The sequence below is a fragment of the Phaseolus vulgaris genome, chromosome 5 (assembly GCF_051622355.1).
Source record: "Phaseolus vulgaris cultivar YP4 chromosome 5, ASM5162235v1, whole genome shotgun sequence".
In the NCBI taxonomy this organism is placed as follows: domain Eukaryota; kingdom Viridiplantae; phylum Streptophyta; class Magnoliopsida; order Fabales; family Fabaceae; genus Phaseolus; species Phaseolus vulgaris.
Genome location: NC_143502.1, coordinates 41,193,135 through 41,215,727, shown reverse-complemented (window position 1 = coordinate 41,215,727; position 22,593 = coordinate 41,193,135). Strand labels below are relative to the sequence as shown.

At 34.3% G+C, this 22,593-nt stretch overlaps 5 protein-coding genes across 7 annotated transcripts; 3 read left to right on the top strand and 2 right to left on the bottom strand.

Annotated features, from left to right (window-relative positions):
• Positions 1-772: 772 nt before the first annotated feature.
• LAP3 (Calcium-dependent phosphotriesterase superfamily protein) lies at positions 773-3,455 on the bottom strand. Its single transcript, XM_068642563.2, has 4 exons — positions 2,983-3,455; positions 2,134-2,418; positions 1,689-1,856; positions 773-1,311 (listed from the first exon to the last, which is right to left on the bottom strand). The coding sequence occupies exons 1-4, from the start codon at positions 3,360-3,362 to the stop codon at positions 912-914; spliced, it is 1,233 nt and encodes a 410-aa protein (XP_068498664.2). The 5' UTR covers positions 3,363-3,455; the 3' UTR covers positions 773-911.
• A 2,059-nt stretch (positions 3,456-5,514) lies between these two features.
• Positions 5,515-8,038, top strand: LOC137835796 (ENHANCED DISEASE RESISTANCE-like protein (DUF1336)). Of its 2 annotated transcripts, XM_090302095.1 has the most exons (4): positions 5,515-5,727; positions 6,343-6,461; positions 6,532-7,485; positions 7,832-8,038. In XM_090302095.1, coding segments are annotated over exons 2-4 (1,032 nt in total). In that variant the 5' UTR covers positions 5,515-5,727; positions 6,343-6,384; the 3' UTR covers positions 7,833-8,038. The 2 variants fall into 2 exon arrangements, with proteins under 2 accessions (XP_090158221.1, XP_068500568.2); XM_068644467.2 differs by lacking the exon at positions 6,343-6,461 and having other exon boundaries at positions 5,519-5,727.
• A 2,438-nt stretch (positions 8,039-10,476) lies between these two features.
• Positions 10,477-13,060, top strand: LOC137835795 (B-box zinc finger protein 24). The gene is made up of 3 exons (XM_068644465.2): positions 10,477-11,000; positions 11,719-12,018; positions 12,545-13,060. The coding sequence occupies exons 1-3, from the start codon at positions 10,818-10,820 to the stop codon at positions 12,785-12,787; spliced, it is 726 nt and encodes a 241-aa protein (XP_068500566.2). The 5' UTR covers positions 10,477-10,817; the 3' UTR covers positions 12,788-13,060.
• A 967-nt stretch (positions 13,061-14,027) lies between these two features.
• LOC137835798 (uncharacterized) lies at positions 14,028-17,583 on the top strand. 2 transcript variants are annotated; one of them, XM_068644472.2, is made up of 7 exons: positions 14,028-14,280; positions 14,361-14,470; positions 14,548-14,697; positions 14,771-15,012; positions 15,874-15,984; positions 16,224-16,268; positions 17,128-17,583. In XM_068644472.2, the coding sequence occupies exons 1-7, from the start codon at positions 14,178-14,180 to the stop codon at positions 17,285-17,287; spliced, it is 921 nt and encodes a 306-aa protein (XP_068500573.2). In that variant the 5' UTR covers positions 14,028-14,177; the 3' UTR covers positions 17,288-17,583. The 2 variants fall into 2 exon arrangements, with proteins under 2 accessions (XP_068500573.2, XP_068500574.2); XM_068644473.2 differs by lacking the exon at positions 15,874-15,984.
• Positions 17,584-17,884: 301 nt separating this feature from the next.
• Positions 17,885-21,182, bottom strand: LOC137835797 (putative fructokinase-4). The gene is made up of 4 exons (XM_068644471.2): positions 20,575-21,182; positions 19,032-19,364; positions 18,318-18,434; positions 17,885-18,235 (listed from the first exon to the last, which is right to left on the bottom strand). Exons 1-4 carry the CDS (start codon positions 20,986-20,988, stop codon positions 18,107-18,109), a joined length of 993 nt encoding a protein of 330 aa, XP_068500572.2. The 5' UTR covers positions 20,989-21,182; the 3' UTR covers positions 17,885-18,106.
• Between the last annotated feature and the right edge of the window lie 1,411 nt (positions 21,183-22,593).

Sequence of the window (22,593 nt, the reverse complement as noted above, 5' to 3'; positions counted from 1 at the left end):
TATCTTTTTTAATTACAATAATATCTTTACGAGGATGATGGAGAGTCTAGTGTCTTCTTGTTCATTTGGTGACAGTTGTTTGTGGTGATCGGTAGTAACCATGATTTAGTTTGTTTATATTTTTGAAAACTATAGAACCCAGAAAAAAAATCCAACTATATGCAAAAATAGAGGACAAAATTTTAAAAATTATTTTCGCAATGAGGAACAACAAATATTCTTGTCAATTCTCTCATACACGTTCGAATGATAAAATTTCTCTCTCAAACATTGCGAATAGAGAATATGTAAGTGCAATTGGAAGGGATGTATAAGAGTGCAACTGATGGTATTTTAAAAGAAAAGTGATATATTGACAACTTGCACCCGTCTACAACTCAATTTCTTTGCCTATTTTGCATGAAATGACGAAAATACTATTTCTTCCTATCATGAATCACAGGTTGTATACTCGAGCAGGTTGTCAAAATTTAAAAAGGTAAGGTTATCTTTCATTTAGATTATTTAAATTTTCAAAAAAATTAAAACTAACTTTTTCACAAAAGAAGATAGAGAAGTGGGTGGAAAATTTCCAAAAGAATTTCTTATATAATTACTTTTTAATTCATAAAACTTGAATACAAAATTTAGTGAAAATTGAATCCAAAGCCATTTGGTTTTACTTTTACTATAGTCCAATGTTATTTAGAGCAAAAGCTTTTTAGTTACTGATTGATGAGTGTTTGTGGCGTAAGAAGTAAAAAAGTGGATGGAAGAAAGCATAAGCAGAAGATGGAAGTTGCAAAGTGTATGTTATTGATTATCATTATCCAAAATAGAGACAGAGATAATGCAATTCCACGCTTAATCCTAATCCAAAATAAGAATAGGCTTAGAAATAAGAAATTAGTATTATATATATATGGTTGATTTTAAGGGTAAGATAAAGTGGCAATGTGGTTATGAGCCACAGTTCCAATCCAAAGCTTCCCTTGCTCCTCCCTCACTTCACTGACCAGCTTCATAACCTCACCTTCTCGATCTTCAAGAACTTCTATAACCTTTCCTTTGTCGTCTAGAAGTGAAACCACAGTGTACATTCTCATCCCCATTGCTCTAGCCAACAAGCTCATTCTGATGGGCAAACGGAAGTAAATGTTCCTCAACCATGGATTATGACTCAGAACTTCTTGTGCTGCAGTGCGACAACAATCTATTGCCACCCAGAATTCTCCTTTTCCATTCATTCTTACATTGTCTGGGAACCCCGGAAGATCAGCAAAAAGTTCCACACTTCCACTTCTAGGACCGTCTACCCAAAACTTCATTAGCCTGTCATCATGTCATTCCCCAATTACACATTATGACATATATGCAGATCTAAAATTAGTTTTTATTTAATGATTTTGTTATAGTGTTAATTCAAGTTTAACCAAATATTATACAGTAATAATGAATTTTAAGATCATTTTACACTCTCATTGCATAGTTGTTTATTCCATATGCACTCTTGAAACCAAGTTTTCAAATTTATCATCAGTTTTTAGATGGGACTTATTTAAGGAGGGTTAAACAACACCAACTAGGATGATTCCTATGATTTTGAAGGTGGTTGGTGTAATTCTTTGATTGCACCAATTATCTGCTATGAAACTGTTGAACAGCATATTTAGTTGTGTAAGTTAGACATGTTAGGCAGATACAGTTACCTGCAATTGGTGGTTTCAGTGAAGAGAAGGAAGGATTGGTCTTCAGAAAATTGCACTCCGTTAGGAAAAGCAAGGCCATCCAAGACAACATGGGTTGTTTTAGTTGGAGGATCATATCTAAGAAGCCTACCAGTAGCTTCTCCTTCCAATAATATAAAAAAGTGTTCCCTACAAAAACAAGTAATCAAGGCTACCATTACAACCTAAATCCATTAAAAACAATAGTCCAAGGATTCCATGAATATATATAACCAATCAAAAGATAAGTGATATATTGACAACTTGCACTAGTTTACAACTTCATTTCACAGTCTAAAACTTCAGTTTTCAAATACAAATGACAAAAATATCAAAATCATCAATCAAAAGTTGTATATTGAAGCAGGTTGTAAAAATATCATTACTGCTAGTGAAATATATAGTATATGACTGAATAAACGTTTACACTCTATTGTATCTTTTGCTGGTGTCTGTGAAGAAGATGGATCCGTTCCTATGAATGTCAAGGTCATTTGCGAAGAGAATGGGTTTTCCTTCAACATGGGTTGCCAATGGTGTGGCGAGTCCCCCATTAGGTCCAACTACAAGAAGGCCGTAGTATGCGTCTGCTATGTATAGATCTCCACTCTCTTTGTCAAATCTTATGCCCAATGGACGCCCACATGTTTTCTCATGCTTCCATTGCTTGTCAGTGGTCGAATCATTGCCCCTAAAGCAAAGCTTCTCCGTCCTTTAAAGCAAGACACAGACATATACTTATAAATAGAAACAACGTTTTCAGAATATGTTTAGCTAATGTAGCATGTGAATTTGGTATTTTGTCATTGATATGAGACCATATATGTCTTTCAGAAAAGACAATCTTATCTGGGTCAAAATAAACTATAAAACTCCTTTGAATATGAAAAGTATATGCATGATGGAATTGGTTTTTAGACCGAAAGAAATGTTGTATTAAAAAGTGAATTTTAAACCTAACTCAATCTCATAAAACCAATTTATGAGGTGAGATGAGGTTTGCACTCACGTATAAAGAATCACGTATAAAGAATGAAACATCCTAATTTATGGTCGATGTGAGATCTACAACATACTTTCTTATGCTGAAAGTGACAACTTATACGCATGACAACATATTATGGTTGTTCCGCCCAACAAACACTCGTTAGTATAGACTCGAAAATGACTCTAATACTATATCAATGAATGAAACATGCTGTGGTTTGTTTAATTTATGTACTAAATTTGGAGTTCAAGAAAAGTTGAGATGAAGTATGGTTTTGGTGATAGTTACCAGTTAGAAGTGACAACAGCAAATGTTTCCCAACCAAGTTCTTCTCCCATCCATCGAACAACGCGTCCATCGGCTAAACCAGAGTAAGGGCCACGACCCATGTTATCGAACTCGAGCGACTCTGGTCCAAAGACTTCATTATTGAATTCCGATTTCCCGTAGAGTGCTAACCTGCTCATGTTGTCCCTAGGCCAATTTTTCATGACTTGGTGGTATGGTGCAATGTCATGCTTCACGGGTCTGAATTCATGCTCAGACACAGGACCCAGATGAAAAGGGTCCATCATAACAAGGCCAAAAACCAGAACAAGAGTCAGAACAAAAGGGTGTTGGAGAAAGGTTTCATCCTTGATGAGTAGTTTTAGTTTTATTTTCTCCATGCATGGAACGGGAGAATGAGAAAGGGAAGCGGAGAAAGCAGAGTTTAGGTGCAATGGTGATGGTCTAACATGGTAGTAGAAGTAGAAGCACTTGGTGGAGTTTGGTATTTGAAAGGTTTGGGAAGTGTTGCAAACATGCATGGTTGATGATGACATTTATGGTTGGGAGTAGGTTGTCTATCGTTGTCCACGATGTTCGCATTGGAAAACAACAATTGATTTGTGAAAAAGTGTTGTGGTAGTTTATTCCAAATGTCATTTGTGCTGCTTCCTGAATCACAAAATAACATAACCATAAGGATTATGAATTTATGATGCTGTGAGCAAACAGTAACATGTAGAGTACTTCTGCAAACAACCATGCTTTGTTTTATTTTATCTTAATCTACCAACGACATTGAGAAAGTAAAACTGTGTTGTTTCACTCAGATTAAGATTCTTGGTGGATACATTGTTTCATAAGTAAGAACTTTTGTTCATAGATTGAGAAACTGGATTAAGTTGAGACTGAATCCTTTTTAGACTTCAAATTTATTGGTCAAGCCTACCTTTAAGTTGGATTCAGCTAGTTAGAATCAAGAAAGTGGTGCTGTTATATTAGATTGTTAAAGTTGTTAATAAGGTTCTTCAAGCATGAATTGTTAGTTCTAAACACTCAAAATCATATCTATATATATTTTACGTATATCTTCTATGTATATAGTAAGAGAATCTCTTATAAATTGGATATGATTTGTGGTTTTAGTTATTCATTTACTCGTCTACCTCTTACACAATTTAGTTTTAATATATTTCATAATCTTAATTAATCACATTGACCATGTTTAAAATATATCATCATCATTTAATTTTATTTACTTTGATTTTTTATCATGATAATTAATATATTTTATATTTTAAATTGTTCTCGAACGGGTTTGGGATCTAGAGAACGATTCCTCCTGCCTATACCTTCGGTTTGTCCTGATGTTCCAAGCTTCCTGCTTCGTCTTCCCTCACTTGGTCATCTTGTTTCACAGGCGGGGTGGTACCTGCAGAAAACATTCAAATGCTCAAGTCAGTCGGGATGTTAACACTCGGGTGTCAGGTAGATAATGACGTACTTTTCTCCTTGAACTGCGTACTATTTATATTACCTTAATGGGCCTTCATTGGTGGGCCGGAATAGAAGGCTGGTTCATGTTTAAGGTTGTGTTAAACAACCCTTAGCTATAGATTAACCCCGCTGGTCAACCCTGAGCTCGTCGCCAAGGGTCGGTCGGTCACATGTCGTCATGTGACCTTCTCACCATGGTTAGATGGTTAGCTGGTTCGAGTGTTTACCGACTCAATGAGTTGTCCGGTTGTGCATGCTGGTACATAAACAAATTTATTAGTTTTTTTTAAGAGTATTTTGATATATTTACTTTGATTATACAGTATACATATATTTATACCTTTTAATGATCAATAATTACAATAAAAATTATAACTAAATTTTACCATGTAATGTGTGAGTTAAAAATTAAGAAATTTTTTTTTCTAGAATTAAAAAATATCCCAAAATTGTTTTTTTTAGTTGTTTAATTCTCATATAATACTCTCTCCCTTATACTTACAAGTTTCAATTAGATAATTCATCAATATTATAAATATATTTAAATTTAGTTGATAAAAATGAACTTATCTTAAATGTTTGTAAGTACATAAGGAGTATTTTAATAAAAAAAAGTAAAAATAAAATATATTATGAATCATGACTTATAAATAGGAATAAATATCATTTATAGTTTGAGACTTATAATAGGTAATTAATAAGAGAATGCTATTAATATTTTATGAAAAATTTATGAGCGTAACTATTGGAAAATTAACTATTTAAATTATTGTATGACAAAACTATCTTATAAATTAGTTAATTACCAATAAACTAGCTTTTTAATGATAAATTTATAAGTTTTTGTCTGATATACTAACTTATTAAATCATAAGCGTTTAACTTAACTAACTCATAAATTAGTTAGTAAATATAAATGACATAATTAAAAAGATTTAATTTTATAAATATTTTTTAAAATTAAAATATATTAATATATAATTATAGTATTTAATTTGGTAAAAATATATTAAATATATAATGTATAAGAGGTGGGAGAGTCTACCAGAAGAAGAAGTGGATAGTGGATGACGTGGATTGTAAAGTTGAGTTCTTCGCCTCTTTGTTTGTCCGTAGTGTTCCCCCAACACGAAAACCTTTTCCTTTTTTTCTCCAAAAAAAAACAAACTTTGATCTGGGTTCTTCCTTAATTCAACTTCAACTAGAGGATTGTGCTGTTTTTTTTCTGCTTACCCTTTTGATTTCTCGGTTCAGTTCACAAAGACGCAGGTATTTCATCTCTATCTATCTTTCTTTACTTCTCATTTCTAAATTGGACTGTTAATGCTATTTCCTTCCTCACTCTTAACAATTTGCTCCTCTTCCTTCTCTTCAATTATTTTTTTTATTAACTATGTTTTTTCTTGAATTGTTAACCAGCAATTTTTATACACTCCATTGTTTTGCGTCATCCTATTCTCTCTTCTGTTCTTCCCTAAGGGTTTACATGTTTCCTAAAGTAAAGTAGAGTTCTTTTCAAATTGTATTCAGTTATGAGATTAATGTAAGCATCTTATAATTTCCAAATTTGATTTATCATTAGTTTAACATTTTCAACTGATGGTATAACTCCTTCTTCATCTATGGGTTATTGGCTCTTTGCATTGTAGTTGGCTGCTCAATGACACAAAGGTTGTATATTATGTAGAAAAAGTCAATGAATTATTGTTGTTCATCTGGTTCTGTTATGCTAGCAGAATTCAATGGAAGTCCATGATCATGGTTTGAAGTTTTAAAACCCTATAGGAGTTCTGTCAATGAAATTTACTGACAATAAGTCTACTTTGATTTCCGTATTTGGTCATGGTTGCTTATTGGGTATATGCCCTTTTTACTGGGAGTTAGGGATGATCTTGCCTTAGAGACAGATTCTGTCTATATTCAGCAATGCTTGTAAATTTTGGAGTTTGGATGATCTTGGGACTTGTGCATTCAGCATTCTTGTTTATCTTGCAATCATATTGGTAAAGTAAGAGTTTCCATTTTATTTTCATTACTATAAAGAAGCTAATATTGTTATTGCTGGGGAAGCAGCATCCACATGGCCAGCGTTGGTGATATAAAGGAATCTGAATGGATAGATAGGATAATATCTGAAGGGGCGGTTCCACTTCTTGATCCAGATAATTGTTCAAATGGTTGGGCTACCCCTCCTGGTGATGCATTCATGGTCAGAGGCCCTGAGTATTTTAAGACAAGGGTTAAGGTTCCTGCTGGTGATTATCTGCTGAAGCCTCTTGGTTTTGATTGGATTAAAAGTTCTGTGAAAATTGGGGAGATATTGAACGATCCAAATAGTCGAGTTAGGAAGGTCATTGATAATGAGTTTCCAGCAGCTGATAAACCCTTTGTATGGGCCTTCAATATTCAAGTCCCAACCAAGGATAACTATAGTGCCATTGCTTATTTTACAGCCACAGAGCCAGTTGTTGAGGATTCCCTAATGGACAAATTTTTGAAGGGTGACAATGCATTCAGAAACTCAAGGCTAAAGCTGATTGCCAACATTGTAAAAGGTCCTTGGATTGTTAGAAAAGCTGTTGGAGAGCAGGCTATTTGTGTAATTGGGCGTGCCCTTTCCTGTAAATATTGCACAGGGGAGAATTTCATAGAAGTAGATATGGATATAGGGTCTTCCATGGTTGCAAGTGCAATAGTTCATTTGGCATTTGGTTATATCTCAACTTTGACTGTTGACTTGGCTTTTCTTATTGAAAGCCAACTTGAATCAGAGCTTCCAGAAAAAGTTTTAGGTGCTTTCAGATTTTCTGATCTTGATCCTGCTTCAGCTAGAGAAATTGAACCATCATCTGCTGTCAATTGTGACGATGTACAAACATCTTTACCTACTAGATTGTGGAAGTCAATTGGACAGGGCTTTTCCCATATTCTTCATTCAGGTCCTCAAGAAGATGGCTCCTCTTCTGGTTCACAACATGCTAAACTTGTAGTAGATCACAAAGATAATCCAACTGACGTAAAAAACTGGTGAGTTTTTTGTAGTTGTGACATGATTATAAGATAACCCTTTTGATAACACGATTACAGATGCTTTATAAATGTAAGACCACCATCCAAATATTCTGTGTTAAATCTAGTTTTTCTCAACTTCCTCAATTTTTAAACATACAAATCCACTTATGTTTGGTTTCTCATTTTGGATTTAAAAGTGCCTAGGTAAGATTAGGCATTGTACATAAAACATGTTCCCAAATATAAAAACTATTAGGCCTAGTTAGCTGTTACCTGACTTTATATGGCCTTAAAGGCCCTGTATATATTTTCTACACGTTTTAATCATTTTGCATTTTCTGTACAATGATTTTGTCTGCAGATATATTGGAGGAACTGAAGGGTTATGGAGTTCCATTTGGGATGATTATTATTCTTTTAGCCATTTTTTTATGATTGAGTTCATAGCATCTGTTGTATTCCTTAATTCTTGCATATGTCAGTATATTGTAATACTACAGAAACTTAGAAAACTTAAGAATGGCTACATTTTTTTGGCTGGATTGTTATGTATATCTTTTAAAGTAAATTCCTCTGTTTATAGTTGACGAGTTACTCGTTATCTGGGGTATTTTTTCTAGTTATCTGAATAGAATTGCTTCAACTTAAAGTGAACTTCTTATTCTAATATTAAAATCATCTAAAATTTATCTTAATAAAAAAATTATTTAAAAAAATTACTTTAACAATTATATAATGAAAGATATTAGTTTATAACTGTAATGTTTTTTTATTAAGTTGTAATTTGGCGTAAGATTATCTAAATATTAATATTCTTTTCATTTAATACTCTTTTCATTTGTAAGTACCACCATAAGTAGCCACAGACTTTGGAGAAACTAATTGCAGTTATTGCTGACTAGAGTGAATTAATTGCAGTTGGTAGCGTTTATACCACGCTTCTGCAAATTTCAACAATTTTGTTGCTATTTGGCAAGATTTGTAAATTGTAATGGTTAAGTTGCAACTCCTTTTGCTTATTCCATGCACATGGAGAATCAAATTCAAACCTTGAAAACATAATCAGAAGAAGAACAAGAAGAAGAAAATAGTTAAATAGCATGTAACTTTTGACTTACGCTATCCCTTCTAGAAAGGAAAACCTCACTGCAAGTTTGTGAATCTCATTGCCTTTCAACGGTAGTTAAAGTTATCAACAATTTATAAGCATCAAACTTTGAGGATTTGCTAATTAATCTTGATCTTGGGTGTAACCAAGCTACCAACCTGGTTATATTAATTTCCATTATGGTTTAACCACTAAGCTAAGTTTATCTTAAATCAAACCAACATGTTACTAACTATATAAACCCTTTTGTTGCTGCTAATGTTTCTACACATCCACACATGTGGTTCTCATTCTTTCTTAGGACTTTTGTAATGCGACACTCCAAGGTAGGTCCAAATGAACCTTCTGATGAATCGCCCCATGTAGAACACAATCCACAACTCGACCATGGAGGGTGGTCTAGGCGTGGTCGTGAATTTTGTGAGGCAAGAAGAGCGTTTCTGAACAGTTACCATTTGAGTTTGGAAAGAAACAATAATGGGAGCTTCAAGGAAAAGTTGAAGAGATCAGTGAGGGAGGTGAATGAAGCAGCCATGGGAGTTCTTTTGGGCATGCATAAGGTGTCTAAGAGAAGAGTTAAAGTAAGAGTTTTTAGGATCAAAATGAGTTCACAATCTTTGGTTCTTGTTACCATGAGATGTTTCATTCCATGGTTGAACAAAAATGAGATTATGTGAACACTTTGTAATGTTGTTTAAATAAATAAAAAAAATCATCTCAATAATATATATTATCCTTCAATGTAAATTTTTAGTAGAAGGATTTCATTTTTTTAATTAAAGAATAAAACAAAGAATATTTTATATATTATATGTTGTTAGATTTTTTCTATGGGAAAATTTGGAGCTGATTCAACACTAATAATTAATAAGTTATGAAAATTTCATATAAAAAATCAATACATCACTTTCAATCCAAAAAATTTTAAAATTTTTTATATGTGAATTTTTTTCTTATATACTACTATTTAAACTTATTTTTATTTGATGTATTATAAAATATATTGATTAAACAAAATAATTTTAGTGAATTCTTGTTACTTTTAATTACATTATTACCTGTTTTTATTTTACTTGTTTTAGAAAAATATATATTTTTAATTATATAGAAAAACTTAAAAATATCTCTAAAGAAAGAAACCAAGCATGCATATAGTCTTGGATTGATTTAAACTATTAAGAAAAATTTGTATCAAGATAAATTCACCAAAGTATGCAGCCTTTCAATTATTATCTTCTTTAAAAGTTTAAATTATTATAAGATACTTTTTTTTAAAATAACAAGTTTTCTAAAAACAATGTTATATGTGGCCATGGCTGATTCTGATAACGATTCATTCAATCTAATTGAATATGTCAATTTTTTGACTGAAATATCAATGCATGATGGTTGAACATTTAATTAATCACACCGTCTTAAAATATTTTAGTCATTTTATTTAATTTTAAATTGATTGATGTTCTTAGTTTGTACTGAAAGGTTAATTTTTAATTTATTAAATTAATGTTTATATTTATAGTTAATAAAAATAATGTATTTATCAAGATAATAGAATTATTTTAATAAAGTTATTTAAAAAATAACCTATCTATTGTTATTTATATTTGTAATGCATGAACAAAAAAAATTAAGCTACAGATATTTAGGATCTGTTAACATTGGAAAATTGGGACACTGATTTGAATGTAAATTGTCTGATAATGAAGAAGACTAATCTACATACACAATTATTCAAAATAAGTAGTTGCATCAGATTTCAAAAGGTACAATGCAGCTGTTTTTGGTGTCTTATTATAAGATGATAGAATGAATATCTAGGAAATACAGTGTCCACTCAAAAATGGTATGTACTTGTTGATGCATCCACAGCCACAAAAACCTTTGACAAGGTGACCCCACTAATCCATGTTGGTTTTATTGTTGTTGCAGAACCTGATCTGCAATGCAACATCAAACTCCTTATCTTCCTCACATGCTCTCAAATCTCATCCAGACACTTCTTTTTCTGTCCTCAACCACATTAAATAGTACTTCTAATGTTAATTATGTTCTTTTTTTGTTCTCATCTCTACAACTTGTCCTAATCTTTCTACACCATGGTTCTCATTTTTTTTGGCCTTACAAACTCCTGTCTGCTAAAGGGTTCTGAGTATTTCTTTTTGTGACAATTTTTTGGTATATTTTTTTCTGATAAAGAAGGACCAGTTTCATTGTTGCTCAAGAAGAAAAAAGAACTAACATGAAAATTCAGTGTGATGTGTGTGAGAGAGCTCCAGCAACAGTGATTTGTTGCGCAGATGAGGCAGCTCTGTGTGCCAAATGTGATGTTGAAGTTCATGCTGCAAACAAGCTTGCAAGCAAGCACCAAAGGCTTCTTCTTCAATGTCTATCAAACAAGCTTCCCAGATGTGACATTTGCCAAGTAAGAACATTAAATTTCTGTGTCTTCTAGTTTTATAATGTCATAAAGTCATCTCTCAATAATTTGATGAGCTAGTTTTATGTTGATCTTGTTCGTTGTTACCGATAGACATGCTAATAATGATGTTATACCTAGGCCCAATCGAACCTATTAAACATTGGACAAGTATTATTTTATTTCTGAAAGACATATTAACATTTGATTAGACTTTCTGGTGGTGTGTGCTGAGATTGTCACTTGCTATTTTCTATGTTGTTCTTATTAGATGTATTATGTAGACACTTGTTGACCAAAGAAAAATCAGAAGTAATTCTCTCTCTTTGGTTTAGATACAAATTGGACACTTGCGGAAACAATAAACAGATAATAGAAAATAGAACAAAGTAGAATAATGACACAGAATTTTTTTAACAAGTTTCTTAATTTGAGAAGTAAAACTCATGGAAACTAGTCCAGAAAATGTCGTTCACTATGAAAGTAGGATTATACCAGAGAGGAAGAATTAGTTCTGATTTTTCCAATAGACACTGGAATCTTGAGCTAGGTTAACTGATGGGACCTGGTTTTGGTTATTTCAAAGTATAGTGTAAGACTTAATACCTTTGCTGAAATGGGAATACAGTTGTCTGATGGATCTGATGGATGTTGTAATTGTAAAAACTTTTTATGGTTGTTTTGTTGCTCATTTTTGTCTTCTTCTTTTAATCTCCACCAACAGGACAAGCCAGCATTCATATTTTGTGTTGAAGACAGAGCACTCTTCTGTCAGGACTGTGATGAACCAATTCATTCACCTGGAAGCCTTTCTGCAAACCACCAGCGCTTCCTAGCTACTGGTATCCGAGTGGCTTCAAGTTCGATATGCACCAAAGACAATGAAAATAGTCACTTGGAGCCTCCCAATAGGAATGCACAACAAGTTTCCACGAAAGTTCCTTCTCAGCAAGTGCCTAGCTTCACACCCTCTTGGCCTGTTGATGACTTTTTGGAATTAACAGGCTATGAATCACCTGAGAAAGTAAGAAGCAACTTTATTTCATAACAATTTAGTTGCATGTGTATATAATGAACTAACTCAACTAAGTAATTAGAGTGTTATAGTTGAAATAAATTAGTAGCATTTGGACATCTTTGAACTGCCATATAGAATAATAAAAGGGTTGTAGCCAATCATCATGGCACATGTGAACATTATAATCTGGTTTGATGTGGCTGGAAGATGTGAAAATTTCGATGCAAGTATCAGATAAGACACTTACTCATCTTTTTTGTTATGAAGAGTGATCAACACAGTTTGGTTTTCATTGATTCTTTTCTGATCAAGAGATTGATAAGGGCAAGAATTACATTGAAGAGTTTGTCTTGAATTAATGCTGCACAAAATTGTTTTCTTACTTATTTTGACACATGCCCACATAATCAAGCATTCAAATTTGTATGAAAAATAACCATATATTTATACAAAACTTTGTATTAAACTTGATTTCAGTTTTTTTTATCTTCCCTTATAATATTTGTAACTCTGGTTTTGTTACTGTGCTCAGAAGGAATCTCTACAATTTGGAGAGCTGGAATGGCTTACAGATGCAGGTATTTTTGGTGAACAATTTATTCAGGAAGCCTTGGCTGCAGCTGAAGTACCTCAGCTTCCAGTGACTCATAATAGCAGCAGTGTTGCCTCATACAGAACCTCCAAGTCCTACATGTCACAGAAAAAGCCTAGGATTGAAGTCCAAAATAATGATGATGATGATGATGAGTACTTCACTGTGCCTGATCTTGGCTAAGCACAGGATTCCATATAAGATGTTACATGCATGATTGGAAAGACTAATTATGGGGAAATAATTGTTTTTTTCTTTTGTAAAAGCTCTTTTAGTAAACTGTCGAGAAAGATTATTATTTTCTCAGAATAAACTATTCCAACCAGACATGTTCATATGCTGTATATTCAATTATTCATACTTCACTAAGGACAATAATTTTTGCAACTTGGGTGGAGTTGATAAGTACTGTACTTTACGTGTTTTGTTGCTGGATAACATAGAATTTTGTCCTTAGTCATTGTGTATGCTTCATGCATGATTCTCCCACGGCCACATCTTCCCAATTGATCCCACCAATTTGAGTTCGTTTTGTTTGTATGCAAGAAACAATGTTATTTTATTTTATTTATTATTACTAGTTAATCTAGTGTATAGGTAATTAGTAAATACTAATTTTTTGTTGAATGGGATTAAATAGGTAATTAGGAAAGATAGTAAAAATGGATTACTTATTCAAACTCAAGTTAGAATCAAAATCCCACATCTTAGTATTAACTCAGTTTCAATTTTGGTTACTCTTCCTTCTCTATCCTTATATACTCATCTTATGAACTCATATAAAATTTATTATCTATTAACTACAAAAATTAAAAACAGTAAAGAATCATTTTCATGAAATTAATAAATGCAAAATACAATTAAGAAAACAAACCATTTTCAAGAGCATCTTAGGATGGTTAAGAAACAACAAATTCCTCCCTCAATCTTCATACATTCATACTATACCTCCATTTTTTTTTTCCAACAATACCCTTTTGACTATGATGGGGAGTGTAATGTTTTATTTTTTATTTTCAAGTAGTGGTGGTTACTTGTGGTGGTTGGTGGTTAAGATAAGTTTTGTGGTGTTTTTATTAGTGGTGGTTGTGTTTTTTTTCGTTCACTAAAAAAAACAAATCCAGCAAGATGCAAAAATGAATACAAAACTAAAAAAATATTATCTACGCACTGTAATGTCGAATACAACGAATCTTCTTGTCAACTCTTTCACACAGGTTCAAGTGATGGAACTACTCTATCAATCAAACTCTACAGCTAGAGAAAAATGAAAGTATTGCCGCTAAAAGAAAAAATGAAACCGACTTTTCACATTTAATATGGAGGTGCGGAGAAAGTTACAAGGTGAAGGGAGAATTTTCCTTAACTAGTACGAGTGAGGGTGGGAGCATCATGGGCCTGATATGGGCTAATGGGTATCATGGCTGGGCTGGCCCAAAATCTAACATTGACACAGTAACTGCAGGAAGCAGTGAATGCTGTGGAATGCACTGCAGCCAACTGAAGTGAACTGAAGTGATATACAGCAGAAGGGTATCAGGAAAAAGGATATTGAATTGATAACAACAATCGAATGGAAGCTTCAGAATTGGACGAAGGGATGAAGGTGTTGGATTCGTGTTTAACCAATATCAATTGGCGCCTCAAACCTTCTTCCAAGCGTCGCTTGCAATTAGGTTTTCTTCTCACTTCTCTCTTTTCAATCTCCTTCTTTCTTTCATCGTTGATTCTGATTCCTTTCATGGCGTCGCTGCAGATATGCTTGCTCTGATCACAAGAATGCGACCGGTTGTAATGGTAGACTACGGCGGAATCATGCCTCAGCTCCAACACCACCTCTCTTCCCTCCTCCAACTCGCACAAACGGTGAATCCTCTTCTCTTATATTCTATTCTCGTTCTCTTATCTGTTGTTCGTTATCTCATCTTCAGTTCTAACTCCAGGAATCTCTGATTTTCGAGCATATTCGATTGATGGTTATTCAAGACATGATATACTTAATACACCTAACCGAACTAACGCACTTTCTCAATTCAACCTTCAACTCTCGCCAACCGTTGCTCTTTGTCGACCTTCAATCCGAAAACCCTAAGGTCTTCCTACTTCCGCCGATCTCTACCGTTTCTCATGCTTTCAGTTTCGTCAATCATTTTTGCGTGTCTTCAGATGGTGACAAAAATTGAGGAAAGCCAGTTAGCAATGCAGCTGGTATCGATTCAGAGGTTGTTTTTGACGATATTCTCTCCTGAGAGAACCACTGACCCCTCGCCGTCGCAAGAGGTCAAATGTACCGATGAAACCAACGCCACTTGTCAGAGTCAGAGCTTACCCTCTCGTTCTACTGCTGACTGCATTGATCTCAGTGACTGCATGGACAACACTGACATCACTGTCCCCACCTTGAATGGGTAATTCTAATTCCCTTTCAACCAATATATGTACATGTACATTTTCACCTCTCATTCATTTGAATATATTTTTCGCCCATATGGCACGTAGATTCGACTGACTCTGATTATAAGGATTATGCTAACCGGTCTCTGCCAATTTTCTGGTTTCGCATTTTGTTTTGCTATTTTCTTTATTGCTATCAGTGTGGTATGATTGCAAAATTGTGGTGGAGAAAGGATTGATTAGCCTTGTTCCCATTCTTCACGGAAGACTCTCTTAAAATTAAATTCTTGTTCCGCACAACTCTACTGACTATCCATGTATATGCTCTGTCTTATAAATAGTGTTCCATGTACATTGTACAGTTTGTGGCATTATTAGCCTGGAATGTTATGCAGCTTGCATGTTGTAATATGTTATAGCTTATACTTCTTTTTCTGCTGAATGGGTAGTTCATTGTGTCAGATTCTTAGCCCTTCCACTTCCAACACTTAACAAATTTCAATTATCAGTTTTTTTTTTACTATGTCCTACCTGATTCTTTCAATTCAAGGAGTGGGATGATTCAAATTCAAATAAAATTGGTGTCTGTCTACAGTCTACACTGGTATATTTACCCTGAATGCCAATGAAACTAGAAAGTTAATATTGTCACCTGTTATGGATAACTGGAAACTAGAGTAGTATGTCACGGTAATACACTCACTAAAATTAGTTTGTATGAAGGCAATTTGCATTTTCACCAAATTCGGTCTATTTGAGAAACCAGTATGAACTTATGCTGTCTCAACAGTGATTGATAGAATGGCATAGCTATTTTCATCTTATTCCATATATGTGATGGGAGTATCTCATTTTATTGTATTTACTTGCTTCAGATGGCTTCTAGGATATCCAGTGGTCTATCTGTTTGGCAAGGAGCATATTGCAGATGCCATTTATAATCTTTCGAATAAGTATCTTCATATTTTTCAAGTGTTTGTCTGCAGGTTTGTTTTCCTAGGCATTTGTTCATGCCTTAGATTATGAAACTTCCATTACATACTTGATGTAGAAACTGTTAAATTCTCCAGTATATCTTTGTTTTGGTATTTTTATCCATAAAATTGAGAGTATGATAAAGATTAAATAAGACCAAGATTTAATGTGATATTTGCTCGTCTGTTATCATTTACTTACCAAATATGTTGGATTAACTATTAAAATACTTCGTTTTGAGATGTTGCAGGAATAGTGCTCTCAAGAAAGGGACCCAAGCTGAAGAGCTGTTAAGGTAATTACTGCATTTGGATTTGTGAATATCATTTAGTAAATTAGAAGCTTTGGCAATCGATCTAGAGGTATTGCTTTAGTGACAAACTGAACTCCATATGGGTAGATTTAGTTGTATTGTATAGATTTGAAACCCACTGAAAGCATATTGTGACCTGGGCCAAGCTAAGACCCAAGCTGGAATTTGTCCCACATTCAAAAGGTGTGGGGAGGAGACCTGACTTTACCAAAAAAAATAACAATGATCTAGGGCATTTGTGTTGGATGGCTCTTTTCTACTTTAAATTTTTGTAAACTTTGGTATACACAAAAGATGCTTTAGCTTGGAAGCAAAAGGTGGAAAAAGTGACCATTGTACCGAGTATTGCAATTCCCGTGATTTTTTTAAGATGAGTTTTTTATTTCATGTATGCGGCTGAGATAGAGAAAAATCGAATTTTTGCCAAATGATTTTAACAATAAAAAGGTGGCGATGCATATTGTACTTTACACCATGGCTACTGGCCTGAGATTTGAGAACTAATATACAGGAATTAGGTTGATACCTTGGGCTGATAATTGTCTTGCATCTCCCAACCCCCTAAAGAGCTTGTCACTGAAGAATGTGATAGTGTTATACAACATGCACACATTATTACTTTCCACTCTTAAATCACCTCTCAACTTCACGTTCTGGTCATAGCTCCCTTGCAAATATAATATTTTGTTTTATGTTGGACAAGTCTTGATGGTCGCATTGTTCTGGTCATACCTTCATGGTCGCATTGTTGTCTTCTGTTAATGAATAGAATTTCGAGTCATACGAATGTTATATTAAGTCAATCGGGAGATATCCTAACATTTTAAGCACTTTGAAACAGTTTTTCAGTGCCTTATGATCTAAGCATGAGAGGGAGTAATGAACAATGGGCAGAAGCTTTTCTGGCTCACATACAGGCTAAGTGGGAAAGATGTGCAAGTGCTTGGAAGTCGTTAAAGATGGAGGTTAGTGAATGTCATCCTCAAGCTATCGTCCTATAGATGTCTTCTCTACCTGCCAGAATAGAGTTGAAACCCACCAGGTACAGGGCGAGGTGTACTTAATAGAACTTATTTAAGTAATCAAACAAAAGGAAACATCAGAAAATATCTTCCTTGGAGAATAGATCATTCCCACATGGATTATATAATTCGGGCATATTTACAAGGAATTTCGAACCAAATGAGCATGTTTTGTTTTGTAAATCGTACAGGAAGCATTCATTTACCTAAAGTCCACTCTAAGAAATAAATTGATCTCCTCACGCACATGGAGTGATGATTATTTGTCACGACTATACTTCGCGCACTATAACACTACTTTATAACTAAAAAGTTGTAACACTTTGCCCTCGTGGACTTTAAATTCCTGGAAAATTAAAAGAATAAGTCATGTACCAAACAAATCCTAGGTGTAATAGTAAAACGAATTGGCAGGTTTAAATTCCTTTTAAAAGATGAATGCATCCGTGTATGATTTTTGTCTGGGTTACTAATGCTTTTGAACTGCGTAAAGACGTGAACAATATAGCAAACTCGAACTGAACAAGGCAAGCGATTAAAGTAAATGGCGGTTTGAGTTGCAACTGTGGGCCGAGCTTATGATTCAATATTTGATTTCATTGCTAATTCTCAAAACTTGATAGAAAACGTTATTTGGCAAAACCTGAAAACCCATGATCTCGCCGTCAGTGCATAGGAGGAAAAACAAAAAGTACTAAAGAAAATCAAGAGGCATTTCCTCGTAAATTGATAGCAAGCAAATCCGACAGAAACATTGGGGGGAGAAAACGAAATGATTGAGTATTTTGTCCAAAGATTCTATGCCCCTTTGATGATTTTGAGTGCATCCTCCTCTTTGGGAAGGGCGGGAATTGCTCCCTTTTGGGTAGTTGTAATTGCTCCACATGCGTTAGCAAACTTTAGTACGTCTCTTAACCTTGGTTCATCCTGCAATCAGTAAGTGAGAAATTGATCAATTACATCTATCACTTTAAATTAGTATCAAGTAAGTTATTTAAGGGATGCTCACTTCAAGGATGGACTGATCATCGACAATCTTGGACAACAGAGCACCAACAAAGGAATCACCGGCACCAGTTGTATCAACTGTGTTCACATGAAAAGCATCTACTGATCCTTTGAAACTCTGGTTTACGCAAAAATTAACAACTCATTAGTGTTTCACAACAAAAGACATTCAAGAGACAGCACAATTATTGTAAATTGAGACCCGCTTACACCTGCAGACATTAGATACCTGCCTGAACAAATTCTTCAGTTTTAAGGTAAAAACAATGAAAAAACTGAACGCACACAGTTCAATCTTAGTTTGTAGGTGAGAAATGGCTCATGACAAATAACAAGCCCTTTTGATGTGCTCTCTATTGCAGGATATTCAAATTTTAATCATTCCCAAAAGTGGGCTGGAAATTGCAGAGCTACCCTTAATGACGTAACAAGTGAGAATAAAGCAAGCACAGAGAGGTTGATATATTTTGATAAAAAGGAGGGAAAGAATGATGAGAAGCAGAAAAACACGTGGTGGCCCCGGCCCAGCCTGAAAGCAACTTGTTTACAACCCTATCTTACTTGCAAAGCATTCAGAATGACCATGACACATCACAGCAAACCCAACAAACATCTACGGATCTACCATACTGTGACAGCATTAAAGCATCCAAGATTCAACACAAAGGTAAAAGACACAAAAGGAACAGGTAATTCAAGTGAAGTTATTTTTTACCTTGGTGTAGTATCTGGAACCCTGTTCTCCCAGAGTGACAAGGAGCAACTTCAAATTGGGGTGCCACAATGACAAAGCAGAAGCATCATCAATCTTGTCACTTCCTGTGAGGAACTCAAGCTCCACATCACTGACCTTGATCAAATCAGCCTTCTCCCATATGCTGAGTATTTGCTTACGAGCTTCATCGGCCGAGGGCCACAAGGGGAGACGGAGGTTGGGGTCATAGGAGAGCAGGCAGCCAGCTTCTCTGGCAACTTCCATTGCCTTCAAGTGTGCTGATCTGCATGGCTCCACGATCAAACTAATTGATCCGTAATGGAAAACTTTTGCCTGCCATGTCAAGTTTCAGTTTAGACACCCACCTATCTCACTCTGCTAAATGCTAAATCACTTTACAATTATCAATAACCTACATCACTACATAATTGATTTCATTCTACCACGCATGATGCGGGCACTGAATCATACACTTTTTTTATTTGTTTTTTTGTAATTATAATCCTTACTCGCTGTCATAGACTGTAAACTATGGACCCACAGTCACAGCCCTCATTCACAAGCTAATGGATATATATATTATAATTAAATCACCGTTGTTTTACCCTTTGGATTATTTCAAAAATATTATACTGACATCATTTTATATTTTCATAAAGAATGTTGCCGTCTAATTATATAAACAAGAAAATCATATGCAATCTCAAAAACTTTGCTTTTTTCATAATGATAGGAATCAGAAATTAAATGTGTATACACTTTTAACAGTTCCACCGATCATTGCTTACATTTCGGGATTCAATCAAACACCAAATTCATTGTCCTAAACATTTTCCTTAAACAGTAAAATCCATACTATTAATTACTTAAATCAAAGAAAACAATCAGAAAAAGAAAAGAGAATAAATAAAGGCTTGAATCGCGTGGAGATGTTGGTCAAAGCCAACACAGCATGGGTCATGACAGCACGAAGACTAAAGAAACACAACAAAAAATGATCTTAGCAATAGTCAAACAGATAACAACACAAATCCCACACTCATCCTAGTGCGTGCACAACCACGAACGGCAAAGAAAATTCATACAAAAAAAAAACTTGAATTGCGCAAGAATACTTATTTGTTTTGTTGGATCGAAAGGAAACAGATCCATCTCCAAATGGATCTAGCACGTGACTCACGTGCCGTCATAATCCACCAACCTCCACCCACCACCACCACCATTATGGGTGTTGTTCGGCGATATTTCCTATTAAAGAAAATGATCGATTTTCGAAAACTTTAACGTAACGAAAGGATGGTGACTCCTACTCGTGAATCCTAGATCTAGTGATGGACCCCACTGCACACAAACCTGACGTGGCAACATCTCAAAACTCACGCCCACGTGTACTCCCATGCGCGTGACATCACGGTCTCTCTCCACAGGTCACGCATCTCAATCATGAACAGGCGCATAAAACAAAAGACTTGGTTTTACGGGAAAAGGCGAAGAAAAAAATTGCCAGAAAGTAAACAGAGAGAGAGAGGGAAAAGTTGCATACAGATCTGATGAGTTCAAGGTTGAGTTCTTCGGGTTTGAGGAGCATGTCGGCGCTGGGGTTTCGGTAGAACATGAACTCACGCTCTCCGTCGGCGCGTAGGGTCACGAACGCCAGCGCGGTGCGGGCGCCCTGATCGAAGGTGATTCCATCGGCGCGGACTCCGTTCTCCTTCAGGATTCCGGCGAGCATGTGGCCGAACTCGTCGTCGCCGAGTTTGCCAACGAAGGCGGCCTTGCCGCCGAGTCTCGCGACGGCGATGGCGACATTAGCGGGGGCGCCGCCAGGGGCCTTCAGGAAACCAGGAGCCTCCGCCAGGGAGACGCCGGAGACGGTGGGAACGAAGTCGATGAGCATCTCGCCGAAACTGGCGATGAGGCCGGTGCCGGTGGCAGGGACGCCATTGTTGAATGCCATGGAAAGAGAGAGAATGTGTTTGGACTTTGAAACAGTGTTTGAGAGAAGACGAAGAGAAAGAGAGAGAATAAGACATTGGTTTTGGTGGCGATTATATAGAAGGAGTTCTGCATTGAAATTTTCCCTTTTTTATTATTATTATTATTATTATTTATTATTTATTATTATAGTAAGAGTTTAATAATGGTCATTGGGTTTCAACCAACTAATCTATTAAATATTGAAATTTTTAGAATAATCATAATTATTATCAAAATATTATTTATGATTTAATATATGTTTGTGATTCAACGTACCATTTTCAACCAACGTTCTCAGAGTGCGCTAATGGTTTCTGTTAAGATAGTGGTTTAAAATTCTAATTATGATAATAAATATGATAATATATCATTTTGAATAAGAATTGAATTATTTTTTAACAAACTATGATATATAAAAAAACAATACAGCATACATTAAAAAAAGTGCGATGATTTTAATAAATGATATGTTGTTGTTTATATTTTGTTCGAAGAAAATTAAAGTGGAATTATTGTAAGATGGTGTGTAGCTGATGCGACACGGACACGAAAATACGTATAATATTTAAAATGTAGGATACGAGACACGGATCTATATATTATATAATTATGAATTATATAAATAAAAAATAAATATTTATGTGCACAAGTATGTTTCAGATTATTTTTTTTAGTAGAAAAATGTTTTTCGTGACTAGTTTCTTATTTTATAATCACAACAAAAATTTATACAATAAATTTGAGTTTTTAAAAAATTAATGTATTTTTCCTTTTTAAAATTGTGTTAGAATCGTATTAAAATTGTCAGAAATCCAATAAATATTTTTTAAATTAGACACTTTACGTTAAGTATTCTGCAAAATGTCATACGAGTGTCGGTGTTCAATATGAATATGCGATATCGACACGCTATTTAAAAGAAGTGTTTGAAATTTATAAATGTAGTCTTAGGAATTAATTAATGGAGCAAGTTGTTGAATTTTGGTGAGAAGTGATTGGTTTGTGTTGTGGCGTGAATGTTGATGGATTTGGAGTCTACCCTCCTTTTAAATTCAAACTTCCTTTTCTCACACTTACCCCAATTCTAATATAATTAAATTACTAATACTTTTAGCTGCCACATCAAATTAACAATTACAACATGTATAAAGATTCAATTATTTCATATTTAATGTGTCAAAACATATATGTTAAAAGTCTCATATAGTGAGTGGGACTCATAAACATTTTAAATATATCTTAATTCTTTTATTAATTCTGATAATTTATTTTAAATATATGTGCAACGAATTATTATTCTTTCAATTCTTTTATAAATTTTGATTGGGAAATTAATAGTTTAATCTTACTTAAGAATCAAATTAAGATAAAGATTAAAGATAATTTATATATATATATATATATATATATAAAAGTTAGAATTGGCAAAAACTCGAACTACAGCAAATAAAAAATAAAAGTATATATATATATATAATTCCACTTATTGTTCTTTGATTATTGATGATTCTATGAGTTTTTATATATTTTTAAAAAAATCATAAAAAATTAACCTACTACTTTTATTTTTGTTGATTATTTCTCG

Bases quoted from the DNA above. Each gene is read 5' to 3' on its own strand.
- LAP3 (XM_068642563.2), bottom strand. From the start codon at position 3,362: ATGGAGAAAATAAAACTAAAACTACTCATCAAGGATGAAACCTTTCTC. The intron at 1,857-2,133 runs GTAAACGTTTAT...TTGTTTTTGTAG, and splicing joins AGCAAAAGATACAATAGAGT to GGAACACTTTTTTATATTAT. The intron at 1,312-1,688 runs GTAACTGTATCT...ACATGATGACAG, and splicing joins ACTGAAACCACCAATTGCAG to GCTAATGAAGTTTTGGGTAG.
- LOC137835796 (XM_090302095.1), top strand. From the start codon at position 6,385: ATGCTTGTAAATTTTGGAGTTTGGATGATCTTGGGACTTGTGCATTCA. The intron at 6,462-6,531 runs GTAAAGTAAGAG...CTGGGGAAGCAG, and splicing joins TTTATCTTGCAATCATATTG to CATCCACATGGCCAGCGTTG.
- LOC137835795 (XM_068644465.2), top strand. From the start codon at position 10,818: ATGAAAATTCAGTGTGATGTGTGTGAGAGAGCTCCAGCAACAGTGATT. The intron at 11,001-11,718 runs GTAAGAACATTA...CTCCACCAACAG, and splicing joins CCAGATGTGACATTTGCCAA to GACAAGCCAGCATTCATATT. The intron at 12,019-12,544 runs GTAAGAAGCAAC...TACTGTGCTCAG, and splicing joins GCTATGAATCACCTGAGAAA to AAGGAATCTCTACAATTTGG.
- LOC137835798 (XM_068644472.2), top strand. From the start codon at position 14,178: ATGGAAGCTTCAGAATTGGACGAAGGGATGAAGGTGTTGGATTCGTGT. The intron at 14,698-14,770 runs GTCTTCCTACTT...GCGTGTCTTCAG, and splicing joins TTCAATCCGAAAACCCTAAG to ATGGTGACAAAAATTGAGGA. The intron at 16,269-17,127 runs GTAATTACTGCA...ACTTTGAAACAG, and splicing joins CAAGCTGAAGAGCTGTTAAG to TTTTTCAGTGCCTTATGATC.
- LOC137835797 (XM_068644471.2), bottom strand. From the start codon at position 20,988: ATGGCATTCAACAATGGCGTCCCTGCCACCGGCACCGGCCTCATCGCC. The intron at 19,365-20,574 runs GTATGCAACTTT...TTGACATGGCAG, and splicing joins ACCTTGAACTCATCAGATCT to GCAAAAGTTTTCCATTACGG. The intron at 18,236-18,317 runs GTGAGCATCCCT...TACTGATTGCAG, and splicing joins ATGATCAGTCCATCCTTGAA to GATGAACCAAGGTTAAGAGA.